The following is a 15,853-nucleotide window of genomic DNA, read 5'->3' as shown; positions in this document are numbered from 1 at the left end:
CATCCTTCTAGCTTTCGCCTTCACCTTTACAACCTGTTTGGCCACTTTAAGATCATCACATACAATCGCACACCCAAGTCCTGCTCTTCTGTCCTGCACGTAAGTTCTTCACCCCCTAAACTGTACCATTCCCTTGGGTTTTTGCAGCCCAAATGCATGACCTTGCATTTCTTAGCATTAAATTTTAGCTGCCAAATTTCAGACTATTCTTCATGCTTCACCAGGTCTTTCTTCATGTTATGCACACCATCCAGCGTGTCTACTCTATTGCAGATTTTGGTATTATCCATAAAGAAGCAAATCTTACCCGACAACCCTTCAGCAATATCACTTATAAAAATGTTAAAAAGAACAGGCCCAAGAACAGAACCTTGAGGCACACCACTGGTAACATCCCTTTCCTCAGAGCAATCTCCATTGATCACTAACCTCTGTCACCTTCCACTCAATCAGTTCCTGACCCAGCCCATCACTCAGAGAGGTAGAGAAGCGAGTAGATGGATAGAGTGATCTTCAAAGGTGAGAGAGCAGTGAGATCAAGGCAGAAGGGGCTGATATCTACACGATGGCGAGAGTAACAGGCCAACACCACCTCTATGTCCAACTGGGTTAGGTGTATATGTGGAAAGGTAACCTCCATGAGAAAGGGTGGCAGCTGAAGCAGTGTCTTCGGAGCAGATCCAAGTTTCAGTTAGTGCTAGCAGGTGGAGAGTTTGAGAGAGAGAGGTCATGGATGAAGGTAAATTTGTTGGACCTAGGTGGTAATAAGGTTGTATATTTACTGCATTCTATCATTGGTATAATAAACATTGCCTGCATCTTGTACATACCCTGCAGTTTTTGTTTGGTAAATTTGTTGGAAACAGATTGAGCATTCCACAGGGTGCATGAGAAAGGCAGAGAAGAGGAGGAGAGAGGAAAAATAGAAAGTGGTGTGACTCACATGAGTTGGGTGAGGGCTGATTAGGAGGACCAGGATTGGGATTGATGTCAATGTCAGAGAGCAAGAGAAGGAGTAAGAGAAAGTGGATGAATGTAGGAGAAGCATTAGGAGCGGCTGTGCTATGGTCAGGGATAAAGTATCGAAGCTTTAGGGCTGAGAAGAGAATGGAGGCTGAAAGGGAAGGTGAGGTGGTGAAATCCAAAAAGTGACTGGTGTGGTGGAGGGTTAAGTAGTTTAGAGTGAAGAGAAATATTAGGAGGAGGGGTTGATGTACAGGAGTCATGGGGGAAGGGGAAGGAGCAAGCATTAATCTAATTTAATCTTCTATTTGTGCGTCACGCATACCTATGCACTAGGCACCTGCTTAGTGGAAAATGGGATTTATCCTGGATATGGGAGAGTTTCTTAGGACTAGACTGGTGATACAAATCAGATTTGAGAGGCTTGTGAGACAGTGGTGGCGTGGTCAAGATTGCATGGAAGCTAGTCACATAAGATGAAGGTGAAAGACGATAAGTAACATAGACTTAATAGAGAGAGTTTATGGTAATATGAACACCATGGATAAGAAGGTAGGGTTAAAAAAGGGGTAAAAATAAATCTATATGTGCTGTCCCCCCCAAAAGAGTGAATGAAGTCAGTTAAAACTGTTAGAGACCTTTTAAATGGTGAAGAGTTGGAGGAGGGTCACTGGATTGGCTTGAAGGAGCATGCAGCAGGATTGTTAAATCAGACTTGAGAACTGTTGTCAAACAGAGAGGGGATAAATACATTAATCCTATGAGGTATAAAATAATCCCCAGAAAAAGAGTGAATACAAACAAGATTTTTCTTCTCAGATGGAGTTGTAAAACTATAATAATAAATCATTATCATACATTGTCTCTTGTTTGCTGTTAGTTTTACAATGACCTGACAGAAATCCTGGTGAAGTTCCAAAACAAATGCAGTGACATTGTGTTTGCACGCAAGACGGAAAGAGATGAACTTCTGAAGTAAGTTGCCTAAATTTGAAATCAAATGGGAGGGGGTTAGAATAGGAGTGAAGCATTAGTGCACCTATTGCCATCTGATTGCTAACTCAATTAATTGTTTGTTCATTAACATTGAAGAAAAAACTGATATGTTTTTGGAGATAGTGACTGTTCTGTTAATCTGCCGCTTGGGGTGCAGAAATACCACCAGCTATATTTCTCATGGCTTAACATCTTAGTATCTTGAGTAAGTGTATATGTTCAATCCTCAGCCCTTCAGTTTCCTTGGGAGACTCTTTTTGAGTCTCTCCGCTTAGGAGGTAGCTTTTTCTGGTCTCTTGCAAAATATTTATGTTACTGGCCTAGAACTTTGGATAATTTCTCTAGGACAGTAAGATGCCAGTTGTGTTACCCCTATTGCAAGGTGGTTAAAATGGTCCTTTTTTTTGCGACGCATTCTAGTTGTAGTGAAGCACATTTTGGCAACTAAAGATTATATGCAGTTGGTCTATTTGTACCAAAGTATATAACTGATTATTTTATGGAGTTTAAATCTTTTTGCTGCTTTTATTAACATACTGTATGTAGTAATCTTATGTTTTCTATTTTTGTTTAATATATAACTCTCTCTGGAAAAAGGTGACTAAAGTCGCCAGAAACAAAAAATGAGTTTTTAATGAATTCTGTTAGAGCAAACTATTTGTAATGCAATAGTCCAAACCCATGTATTTTTAATGTGAAATATATTTTTTATGTAAAAGTTTGAGAAGATCAAACATGTAAGCTATTCAGACTACTTATGGACCCATGACATGAGAATTCAACCATTTTCAACATTTTGGATCTACTACTTATAGTCACCTTTTTCCAGAAATGGACAAGCAGGCAGCGTATTCTCACATGTGGGTGACATCATCCATGGAAAGAAACATGGCATGGACAGTCAGAAATGTGTACTGTCACTTTAAATCTTTAAGACCACCCATACTGTGCACGTGCTGATGCGTTCCTACCAGACATCAGCTCAAGGAGGCGGTGGGGATTCCCTCCAGATTCCACAAGGATGGGATTGGTTTGTTCAGGGGCCCCCATGGGTGTGGTATTTTCCTCGGCATCGGGTCGTATCCAACCACACACTGGCTCTTTTCAGCATTTCTTTCCCCACCCACCCCCAGCCTGTGCAGCATTTTACTGCAGGCTGCCAGCAGTGTTCCTTCCTCCATATTGCTAGCGGCTGACCCAGAAGCCTTCCCTTTGACGCATTTTACATGTCAGACAGAAAGCTTTCGGATCAGGTGCTGGTAGAATGGAGGAGCAAAGGAACGCTGCTGTTGGCCTGAAGAGAAAGGCCACTAAGATGCTGCATTGGCTTCAGGGTAGGTGGGAAGGGATAGAAAGATGCTGCACTGGCTGGGGGAGTGTTTGGGAAGGGAGGGAAAGAGATGTTGCATGGTCTAGGACAGGCATGTCCAACAGGTATATCATGATCTACCTGTAGATCACGGAGGGGTCAGAGGTAGATCGCCAGCCCCACTTGGCTCCATCTCTCCAGCAGCTCGCCTGTCGCTAGGAGAGAGCTCATGCCGGCAGGTCATCTGCCGAGGGCTTGCCACCACTGCTGATCCTTTGCCTGTCTTTTTTCCCTGCCTGCGGGAATCTTGCCTGTGGGTGTATTGGGGGCGCTTGTTGTTTTCGTGCCAATAGTTTGTTAGTAACCCAGGGGGCCCGCTGCCCATGCCCCGCAACAATATGCCACAGGACCGGCATCATACCTGGTCTCCTACCTCTTAGAATCACCCATTCCTGCCCCCGCCCCAACACCCCTTAGAAGTGTGTTATATACCAGATGATATCCATTCATCCGGGCTTTACCTGAATGCACTTACCGTATTAGTTGTGTCGTGTGCTGGTTTTTGGGCAGACACACCAAAGTGTCAAGAATTTGATGATTTTGGTGGGCTTTTCTAATTTTATTCTAACTTGCCTATGCCTTGCCTTTGAATTGGTTCAAACCACTGTGACTTTTGCTTGCCTCTGCAATTTTATTTTGCCTAGCCTTTGCATTGATTCTCCACTGTGCAGAATAGAGAATGACACGGGGAAAAAATCTGTCCCCGTCACTGGCCCACCATCCTCTGCACCGCCCCGTCACCGCCGTTCCCTTCACCGCCCCGTCACCGTCACCGCCATCCCTTTCACCGCCCCGTCACCGCCACTGCCATCCCATTCACCGCCCCGTCACCGTCCCCGCTGCATCCATATAAGTCTTAGTACTGTAATATTTAGCTTATTCCTTTCTTTTAAATCAAAGTTCCTGCTGCTGAACTAGAGAAAGAGATGTTCAGCTGGCAGGGCTTTGTTTATAAATTTTTATCAACACAACTAATATACTATTTTATCCTAAAGCAAAAAATAAATAAATAAATATAATTTTTTTTTCTACCTTTGTTGTCTGGTTTCTGCTTTCCACATCTTCTCATTGAATTCCTTCCATCCACTGCGTGTCTTCTCTCTGCGTCTTCCATTTGCTGTTACTGTGCCTCTCCCTTAACCCCCCCCCCAATTGGTCTAGCACCCATCTTCTTCCTTCCGCTCCCGCATAGTCTGGCATCTGTCTTCTTCCCACTCCTTAAGAGAGGCATGTAAGGATATGGTGGACTATAAATTACGACAGGTGTACACCTGGCAGGGCCTCCGCGTGTGCGGATCGCCGGACTTGATGGACCGAAGGTCTGATCCGGAGATGACATTTCTTATGTTCTTATGTTATGTTCACTCTGTCTTCCACATTTCCCTTGGGGGTCTGTTCCTCTCCACCCTCCTTCAATGTCTGTTCTATTCCTTTCCTCCACCACCCTTCCCTCCCTCCTTTACCATCTGTTCCTTTCTACTACCCTTCAGCTCCTCTCGCGTGGCCTATCTACCTTCCTTCCTCTTATTTTCATGGCACGTTATAATGTAATTTGTGCAAGCCACTGGAGCCTGCAAGCTCGGTCCCTGTCCCATCCCCACAAACCATCTCGCTTCTGTGCTCCTATTTTCTCCATTTCTAATATCTCCCCTATGTATCTGTCATTGCCCCCCCTGTGTCCATATACCATCCCCATGGCATGTCCCCTTTATGTCTCTGTCCCTATGCCCCATGCACATAATTTCCCCTCTTTCTGTTACCTTCCTGTGTCCAGATTTCCCCTATCTTCCTCTTCCATACCAGTGTGTCTCTTCTTTTCAACCCCATCTAGCTTTTTTCCCTCTTTCTTCCCCCCCCCCCTGCTTCTAGCATCTGGCTCACCTGCCAGTCCTTCCCTTTCTTTCCTGCTGTGGGTTTTTCTTTCCGACTTCATCCCCTTGGCCCAGAATCCTTTTCCCTTTCACTCCCTCCTTCCAATTTGAGCCGGGAACACTAGCGATCGCACGGTCCCCGCAGCCACTACCTGCCTGCCCAATCGATCCTAGTGTTTAGCCAGCTCTCTCCCTTCTCCTCACCTTAGTTTATAGGTTTTCTTTTTCGGCGACCTGCACGCTTTCCCAAAGAGCCGCGCACGCGCGGCTGCTCAGTGTTCATTCTTCTGCTCTGCTGCAACTTCCTGTTTCCGGTTGCGTCAGAGCAGAAGATCGAAACTGAGCAGCAGCGGGTGCGCGGCTCTCTGATAGCGTGCGGGTCGCCGAAAAAGAAAATCTACAAACTAAGGTGAGGAGAAGGGAGAGAGCTGGCTAAACACTAGAATCGATTGGGCAGGCGGGTGTGAGCTGCGGGGACCGCGCGATCCTTCATGCCTCACTGCGGGGACAAGACCATTCACCGCCCCGCGGGCGGTGAATGGCCTTGTCCCCGTCGCCGCATCGACTGCTAGTTTTCTTCCCTGTTTTCGGCGGGTGACCCGCGACTAAAATGCGGTGGCCGCGGGTAAACCGCCACCGTGTCATTCTCTAGTGCAGAATTTATTAAATCGCTTGTGGTGGTATTTGAACTTGTTTGGAGGTATTTGATTTTATCTGGTTTGATGGACAGGTGTTTGAGTTTTTTTGATGATTGTTTGGTGGTATTTGATTATTGGTGCCAGTATGATAAATTCTTATTTTTACTTTTATAACTACATGTGTGTTTTTGGCATCTCCAGTCCTTGTATTGCACATCATCCAGAGGTTTTCAGTTCCTGTTGTTCTTTAATACTTTGGGACAGTGACAGTTTTGGACCAGATTCAGCCAGTGTTTATACTAACGTAGCAGATTTGGCCTTACAACCAGCCACCCCAGTATAATGAAGATGAGTGTTCCAAAGAAGAGCAAAACATACCACTTTCATGATGAATGGGAAATGGACTACTTCATCATAGTGAAAGACAAGTGGTGTTGTCTAATTTGTAACACCCCAGTATCCTTGCCAAAAATGAGTAATCTGGAACTTCATTATAAGGCTCAGCATAGCAATAAGTTTGATGCTGATTTTCCACCCAAAAGTGAAATTCGTAAACTGAAGCTCAAAGAACTTAAATCGAAATTGGCTACTCAGCAACAGTTTGTGGTGAAGCCAAGGTCACATTCGGTCAATGCAACCATAGCATCCTTCAAGGTCAGCAACCTGATCGCAAAGAACATAAGAAGTGCCTCTGCTGGGTCAGATCCAGAGGTCCATTGTGCCCAGCAGTCCGCTCATGCAATGGCCCAACAGGTCCAGGACCTGTGTAGTAGTCATCTATCTATACCCCTCTATCCCCTTTTCCTTCATAAAATTATCCAATTCCTTCTTAAACCCTAATACTGTACTCTGTCCTAACATGCCCTCTGGAAGGTCATTCCAGGTGTCCACCACCCGCTGGGTGAAGAAAAACTTCCTAGCATTGGTTTTGAATCTGTCCCCTTTCAGCTTTTCTGAATGCCCTCTCGTTCTTGTAGTTTTCGAAAGTTTGAAGAATCTGTCCCTCTCCACTTTCTCTATGCCTTCATGATCTTGTAAATCTCTATCATATCCCCTCTAATTCTCCTCTTCTCCAGGGAAAAGAGCCCCAGTTTCTCCAGTCTCTCAGTGTATGAAAGGTTTTCCATACCCTTTATCAAATGTGTCGCTGTCCTCTGAACCCTCTCGAGTATCGCCATATCCTTCTTAAGGTACGGCGACCAGTATTGGACGCAGTACTCCAGATGCAGATGCACTATCGCCCGATACAACGGCAGGATAACTTCTTTTGTTCTGGTTGTAATTCCCTTCTTGATTATACCCAGCATTCTATTCGCTCTCTTAGCGGTCGCTGCGCACTGTGCTGACGGCTTCATTGTCTTGCCCATTCTTGGGTACTCTCAGTCAATAACATCCCTCCCATCGTATAGCTGCACCTCGGGTTTCTGCTTCCCACATGCAATACTTTACATTTCTCTGCATTGAACTTAATCTGCCATCTTGTCACCCATTCCCCTAGCTTGTTCAGGTCCCTTTGTAATTCTTCACAGTCCTCCTTAGTCCAAGCAGCACTAAATAGTTTGGTGTCATCTGCAAATTTTATTATTTTCCCCTTCGTCCCTGTTTCTATATCATTTATAAATATATTGAATAGCAGTGGTCCGAGCACCGACCCCTGCGGAACACCACTCGTGACCCTCCTCCAGTCCAAGTAGTGGCCTTTCACTCCTACCCTCTGCTTCCTCTCCGCCAACCAATTTCTGATCCATCTGTGTACGTCTCCTTCCACCCCATGGTTCTTCAGTTTCCAAAGTAGGCGTTCATGGGGTACCTTGTCAAAGGCTTTCTGGAAATCTAAATATACGATGTCTATGGGGTCCCCTTTGTCCATCCATCTGTTAATTCCTTCGAAGAAGTGCAGTAAGTTCGTTAGGCACGATCTCCCCTTGCAGAAGCCATGTTGGTTTGTGGTTAGAAGTTTATTTCTTTTAACATGCTCATCGATGCTGTCTTTTATCAGCGTTTCCGCCATTTTCCCCGGAACCGAGGTCGGACTCACTGGTCTGTAGTTCCCTGGGTCACCTCTCGATCCCTTTTTAAAGATGGGCGTAACGTTGGCTATCTTCCAATCCTCCGGGATCTCGCCTGTTTTCAGGGATAGATTGCAAACTTGCTTTAGTAGTTCCGCTATTTTCTCCTTTAGTTCTTTCAGAACCTTTGGGTGGATTCCGTCCGGGCCTGGTGATTTGTCAGTTTTTAATTTTTCTAACTGCCTGTGTATGTCTTCAAGGCTTACTTCCATGGATGTTAGTTTATCTGTTTGGGCTCCTTTGAAGATTTGCTCAGGATCCGGTATGTTCGATGTTTCCTTTTTTGTAAATACAGACGAAAAGAAAATGTTTAGTCTTTCCGCCACTTCTTTGTCCTCCTTCACCACTCCTTTCCTGTCTCTGTCATCCAGCGGATCTCACCTCCTCCCTAGCCGGCTGCTTCCCTTTAACATATCTGAAGAACAGTTTGAAATTTCGTGCTTCCTTGGCTAGCCTTTCTTCATCTTCTCTTTTGGCTTTTCTAACACACGGTGACATTCTTTTTGATACTTCCTGTGCTCTTTCCAGTTCTCCTCAGTTTTGCCCTTTTTCCATTTCTTGAATGAGTTCTTCTTATCACCTATCGCTTTCTTCACTTCTTTGGTTATCCATGCTGGGTCTTTTGTTCGATTCTTTTTGCACCCTTTTCAGAATCTTGGTATATGTCAATTTTGCGCATCGATCACTGAAGGAGAATATGTAAAAGATTGTTTTCTTGAAGCAACTGACAATCTTTTTGAAGGATTTAAAAATAAGAAAGAGATCATAGCTGCTATTCAAGATGTACAATTGTCAAGAAACACCATCATTCAGCAAATAGAAAAGATGTGTGGAGACACAACTGAACAATTGTTGGAGGATGTTTCAAATTGTGTTACTTTCTCACTCCAACTGGATGAATCTACAGACATAAGAGACATAGCCCAGTTACTAGTCTTTATCTGGATGGTTTTTGAAGCCTTCAGTGTTAAAGAAGAACTACTTTATTTTTTTTTTTTTAATTCTTTATTTATCATTTTAAATATTTTTAACAAAATCAAACATTTTGTACAGAAAGATTGTCTGATTGTACACAAAATAAGAAGAAAAATAATTTCCATAATACTAAAAATCTCTAATCATACAATCTCAAGTCCTCAATGAAATGATCCAAGAATTTAAGTGAGCTTTAAGGAAATCAATTAATAAATTCTATACAAGAAAAAAGTATCTAATGACTGGATTAAGGAGCTTATATTCTATTTAATCAAGTCCATTTGTTATTACTATTATGTTGTTCCTTCCTTTTCCAAACGTTTCAGCGTCAAGAAAGCTGTAAGTTGAGCCGGTTCAAAAAACACATATTGATTATCTCGATACCTTATTATACATTTACATGGGAAACATAAAAAGAAAATACCACCCAGCTGTGTAACTCCTGCTTTCATCAGAAGAAATTGACGTCTACGGTTCTGAGTTTCTCTGCTAACATCTGGAAACATTTGAATTTTCAAACCCAGAAATTCTTTATTCTTGTTCTTAAAAAAACATCTTTAATATCCAATCCTTATCTGGCAACAACGCCATAGATAATAAGAGAGTTGCTGGTTTAGCCAAATCTTTATCTGATGCTTCCAGAATTGCTGTCAAATCTTGTTGAAGGTCTTGTGCTTCCTGTTTCTGATCCTCCGCTTGCTGATCCATTACTTTAATAGGCAAATAATATACCCGAGTGAGAGGGGGTATTGATTCCTCAGGAATATTTAATATTTCAATAAAATACCTTTTTATCATCTCCCTTGGGTTTATGGATGGAATTTTTGGAAAGTTCAGTAAGCGCAGGTTATTAGTCCGACAATTATTTTCCATAGTTTCCAATTTTCTTCTAATAATTTGATTATCTTTTATTATTGTAGATTGAACTTGTTTAATCATTATTACTTCTTTTTCAATTTCACCTACTTTTTCTTTAATATTGGAAATTTCCTGTTTATTTTCCTCTATTATTTGTTTTTGAATTTTCATGTTCTTTTCTCCTTCTTTAATCTGTTTAGTTAGTGAGTCTCCCAGTTTTGAAACCAAATCCCATATTGATTCCAGAGTCACTTCAGCTGGTTTTTCATATTTAAAGGAAGTCTCATGTAAAATTAAGGAAGGCTCACCTTGACTGCCTTCTATCTGCCGATCCGGGTTTTCTCCTCCCTCAGATCTCCTATCCGCTGGAACTATCTCTGGGCTTGATAAAGCCATGGAGACTTCTCCTTGCTGGCTCCCAGGTGTTACAGCCTCTCGGTCAGGGAGTGCTGCTGCTTCTGACCCACTCCATTTGCGTGGGGAGCTCGCACTCAGCGATGGGGGAGGTGGGACTCAGAGTAGTATCCAGCCCTGGGACTTCCGGTTCGGCGTCACTCCACACCGCCGGATCCAACGGGCGACTCCCCGACGCTATGGGCTCCCTAGAACTACTTTAAAAGGGAGAACTACCGTTCAGGAAATATTCAGTTCTTTCTATTTTTTGTGACAAAGTGTAATCTTCCATTGCATAGACTTGTTTCCATCACTACTGATGGAGCAAAAGCAATGACAGGTGAGGTTAAGGGTTTCATAGCCCTCCGTAGACAGCATGACGACTTCCTACATTTCCTTACTTATTACTGCATCATTCATCAGCAAGTTTTGCCAAGCAAGAGACTCAATACAAAGACTGTCATGGACATCACTTTCAAAATTGTAAATTCAGTTCGTGGAAGATCATTTCAAAGATAGCTTTTCAATTTTACTCTTGATGAAGGGGCAGCGGAAATCATTTTGCACACATGTAAGGTGGCTAAGTAGGCACAAATTTCTGCAAAGATTTCATGATTTGCTGAATGAGATCAGAAGTTTTTTGAAGCAGAGGGTTGATGACCAAGCAGAGTTGGAAGATGAGGAGTGGTTATGTGATCTGGCATTTCTCGCCGACTTTAAGGGCGAACGAAGTGATGATGCGTACAGTTTTATCCTACAAGAGCAAATTTGAGCTAATGATGACTGACCTTGCAATTAACACTTTTGATCATTTTCCTAATGCACAGGACCATCTGGGACAATATCCAAATTTTGTTTTTCACAACAAGAAGTATGTGACAGAAATCTGTTCTGTTATCCAGGAATTCGAAAATAGATTTTGTGATTTCCCAAAAATTGGAACAGTTGTGGAGTACCTGTCATACCTATTCAGAGTAAATGTGGACATTAAAGGAACTGCATCTGCTATCAATAAAAATTACTCATTGAACAAGCCATCTCTTGAAAACGAAATATTAACCCTTAAAAATTGCATTTTTCTCAAGACCCATGCTGAGCAAGAATCATTTTGGAAGCTAGTGCCTAGAGACAAATTTCCCAACTTGAGAAGATGCAGTGAAACTGTACACTCCTGTTTCGGTTCAACTTATTTGTGTGAATCTGCGTTTTCCCATCTGAACATGACAAAGAGTACACAACGTTCCAACATGACAGATGAACATCTCCAGGATTTCCTGAAACTGGCCCTCACGCAATATTCACTCAACTTCAAAAAGTTGGTGGATGAAATGCAGGTTCCGATGTCTCACTAGAGGAAGAGCGAAATATTAAAGATTATGCAAGATCAGCCTGGATCAATATTTGATCTAAATTTAACACGAATTACTCAATAAAAGTTAAAGAAAGTTATTAAGACAGTTAAAGAAAGTTATTACTCAATTAAGAAAAAATGTACTTTCCATTTCCCCTCACAGTTCGTACTGGATCTTTGTGTCTTGTTTTGTTTTTGCTTACTTTGCTTAACAGCTGATCACATCCAAGTAAATGACAGAAGGTTCATTAAAAATGGGGTGGGGGGGTGTAATCCTCAAACTTTATTGAGTTAAAATTTAATTTGAAATTAATTTGAAACTTAATTTTCATGGTAGATAACTGGCACTTTTGGCCGGAAAAAGTAGATCACGACCTGTTCGAAGTTGGACATGCCTGGGCTAGGAGATGGAAGGATGTCAGGAGGAATTGGAGGTGGGGGCACTTTGAGTATAGTTAAATGTGCCAAAGAGACGGCAAGGATTAGAGCTAAGAGAGTAAGTTAAATAGGCGTAGTATTCATATTTTGGCAAGCGAGACTGGAAGGATGTCAGGAGGAATTTGAAGTGTATGAAATCAGCATATGTGTGAAATTTAAGCTAAACGTGTTCAGCAGATTCGGCACAGGATCGCAGGTAGTGGATTTTGGGGTAAATTTTGTCCCCATATCATTCTCTAGTGCTAAACCCTAGCCAAGAGAATCATCTCCACATGGCAAGTGGACTGTATCTCCTTTTGCTATGTTTGGGCTGGGCTGTCGCTTGAAGGCCGTGTCACTGCATATAAAGTTCAAGCAATGACAACTTCAATAGCTCATCTATGTTTATCTTCTATTGAGAACATCTGTAAAGCAGCCACCTGGTCCTCAATTCATACTTTCACATTGTTTGGAGAATCATTCCAGACGGTATAATCGGTTCAGCCAAGCAGTTCTACAGAATTCATTCTTTACTTGGATGCCAACTTCCCTCCAACCTGTTTGGTTTACCAGGCTCTTGGTAGTTATTGATAATCCTCTTTTCAGAGGTATGATCATGGCAGCTAGGGAGTCCCACATGTGAGAATATGATGCCTGCTTGTCCTTGGATAAAGCATACTCAAATATAGCAGGTGTTATCTAAGGGCAGCAGCAGATATTCTCACAATTTTCCCGCTTCTCCTAGTTGGCTTCTTACCTTTCTTACTGAACTGATGGTCCCACAAGCTGATTTCAGGCAGGAAGGCACCAGCATGCGTGTGGTATGGGCAGTCTTAAAGGTTTAAAGTGACAGTATACTTATTTGACTATCTGCTGGATTCCATGAATGATGTCATCCACATGTGAGAATATCTGCCTGTTACCCTCGGATAACAGCTGCTACAGGTGAGTAATTATGCTATATGCAGAATTTGTGTTTGATTAAAAAAACAACAACAAAAAAACCTTATGTAAATTGCTGCAAGGAATTGTTTGCTGTGTCTGTTATGTTGAAATAACCTTCCACCCATTGATTTTAAGGGATTTACAGCAAAGTATTGCAAGAGAACCCAGTGCTCCTTCTATTCCTCCTGCATACCAGGCTGCTCCAGGAAGTGGGAATGTAACAGCATCCAGCACACCAACCCCTGCACCTAGAACTGTGTTTGTAAGTACAAAAAGTGGAGAAAGTCATTTCAACATATAAGTAATCGTCATGTTAAGTTTTATAACTACTTCAGATTATAAGCAAATTGAAGAGAGGAATCAATTGCATGAGTGAAAAATAAATATTACTACAGGCAGTCCCCGGGTTAAGAACGAGTTATATTTTTAAAGTTGTTCTTAAGTCAGATTTGTACGTAACTCAGAACTTAGGGCTAGATTCACGAACCTGCCCGATTGGGACCGATCCGTGTCCGATCCAGGCAGGTCCGATGAATTCTTCAACCTCCAATATGCAGATGGGGGCGATCGGAGGAACGCCCCCATTTGCCGGCACGGATCACTGGTGTGTGATCCCAACACATGCGCAGACCATCTGTAGATGGTCTAGGCATGCCCGTCAGAGCTGTGACTTTTTTTTTTTTTTAACTTTTTAGCCCAGCGAGCCCGTGGTTTTAACCCGCAGGTTAAAACCACAGGCTCGCAGTGTGGAGAAGGGCAGGAGAGATTCGGGGTGGCAGGCAGTTTTTAGCACAGGGAGCCTATGAGCGTCGAGAGCAGCGCGGGGCATTCAGCGCAGCTCCCTGCGCTAAAAACTGCTATCACAGTTTAGTAAAAAGGGAGGGGGGTATATTTGTCTATTTTTGTTTGGTTGTTACTTAGGTGACATTGCATAGAGTCATTTGCCTTGACCTCTTTGAGAAAACCCCGGAATATAAATGATAATTAACATTTTCTCTGCATAGTGTGCTTTGTGTTTTTATTTTATTTTATTGTTGATAGATCATTTTGACTTGGTCATTTTAAAAGTAGCTCGCAAGCCCAAAAAGTGTGGGCACCCCTGCACTACATCAACCAGTTCACCTTTATCCACATGTTCATTCACACCTTCAAGATTCTTGCTGCTTACCTCTGCTCTCAGTTGATGAAAGGGCCAATTGTCCCTACCTGTGTTCCCTTTAAGGTACACAATCCACTGCCACACACTGTTTTTAATATGGCTATGCATCATTCCTGAATCTGCTACAGGAGAGAGGTGTAGGAGTCTATGCCACGAAATACTGCTCAGTGAAATCAAATGAAGCCGCAACTGCGTTCTTAAGTATGAGCCGTACTTAAGTTCGGTGTCTGTAACTTGGGGACTGCCTGTACTACTACTTATTTCTATAGCACTACCTGACGGGTGCAGCGCTGTACATAAAACACGCAAGACACAGCCTCTCCTCAAAAAAGCTTACAATCTAATTATGACAAACATAGGATAAAAAGAGTGAATCTATACACACTGCTCTGGTAGGGAATTACAACGGGAGTGATAAGACAGATAGGATAAGCGACTAAAAAGAGAATGACAAACAGATGGGTGCTTTGCAAGTGGGTTGGAGTTAAGATTTGAAATATTCTGCTATTCAAGCAATCAACATAGATTCTTTAACATAGGGAGCAGAATACTGTTCTAAGTCCTTCCTCTATATCAGTATATTGTAAATTGTGTCTCATCAGATTCCAGATGTGCTGCGAGATGCCGACAAGGAGGAGAGGTGCTGGTGCTGACTGTAGTCAGTCAGCTGGCGCCTGCGCCTCTCCTTATTGGTGCCTCTGCTCCTTCTCCTCATCTCTCCTTCTGCAGACCCCCCCCCCCCCCACAAACACACCGACAGTAATAGTAGGCTTAGGTCCACGGCTGGAGGGCATCCGTGCATGTGTGGATGTTAACGTGATGACATTACGCATGCACGTGATATCGTGTTGATGTCTGCACATTTCCGGGTGCCCTCCAGCTGCAGCCCCGAGATTAGGGTGCCGCAGCTCTAGATAGACTCCTTTTGAGTTCCATTTCACTATTTTATTTCATGCTTTCTTTATTTAACACTCTATAACAACATAATTGGGGCATATATTATTATATTCCCTCTTTCAATGGATACATAAAAAACAACTTATAATAATGAAAAGCAGTTTAACTGTAATTCCACGAAGAGCTACATAACAGTAACAGGTAACAGTATAAACTTTTACAGTTATGAAAGTATATAGAAAATGATCCCCCCTCAAAATAAACTATTAAATTAAGAACTGGGTAGAAATACCTATTTCTGATATTGCAAATTGAACTGAAATATTTCACAGATAATTATTATTAAAAGGAAGAAAACAAAAATGTGGCTGGCTCTAAACTTAACTTCCTTGAGCTAATATACAAGTAGCAGATCTCATCTGATATGTACAGTTTGCCCTTTGGCGGAAATAAATTTTGACAACTGCTGAGGTTCGAAAAATACATATGTATTCCCTGATAGTGCATAACACATTTACAGGGATATCTCAAAACAAATGTTGCACCCAAATGCATGGCCTGGGTCCTCAGAATAAGAAATTGTTTTCTTCTCCTCTGGGTTAAACATGACACGTCTGGATACATTTTCACTACTTTAGACCTAAATGGAACATCCTTATATTTGGGAAAAAAGCTTAAGCTTCCATTCCCTGTTGGAATCAATGGCATGTTGTACATACAACGTTAGCAGTAACAGTAGCCGATAATTCACTATCCAGGAAATTCGTTAAGTCCAAACTATCAGCAGATAAATTCTGCTGTTTTGGATTTTGAGCCTTATCTCTATTAGGTAAATAATAATTTTGGAGAGAGGCAGATAGAAGGATTGGGCTACTTTCAAAATTCTGTTAGATATTTCTTAAAAATTTCTTGCAGTGACATAAGTGTTAACTTTGGAAAATTTATAATCTGA

At 42.3% G+C, this 15,853-nt stretch overlaps 1 protein-coding gene across 2 annotated transcripts in view; it reads left to right on the top strand.

Moving 5' to 3' along the window:
- PDCD6IP (programmed cell death 6 interacting protein) overlaps positions 1-15,853 on the top strand; it is a 184,452-nt gene that overhangs the window by 146,878 nt on the left and 21,721 nt on the right. For both annotated transcript variants that reach the window (XM_033930347.1, XM_033930346.1), the window contains exons 15-16: positions 1,844-1,938; positions 12,981-13,107. In XM_033930347.1, coding sequence (XP_033786238.1) covers positions 1,844-1,938; positions 12,981-13,107 — 222 coding nt within the window. The remainder of the gene's footprint in view (positions 1-1,843; positions 1,939-12,980; positions 13,108-15,853) is intronic.

The sequence above is a fragment of the Geotrypetes seraphini genome, chromosome 2 (assembly GCF_902459505.1).
Source record: "Geotrypetes seraphini chromosome 2, aGeoSer1.1, whole genome shotgun sequence".
In the NCBI taxonomy this organism is placed as follows: domain Eukaryota; kingdom Metazoa; phylum Chordata; class Amphibia; order Gymnophiona; family Dermophiidae; genus Geotrypetes; species Geotrypetes seraphini.
Note: the sequence above shows the minus strand (reverse complement) of the source record. Positions and strands in the feature narration are given on the sequence as shown.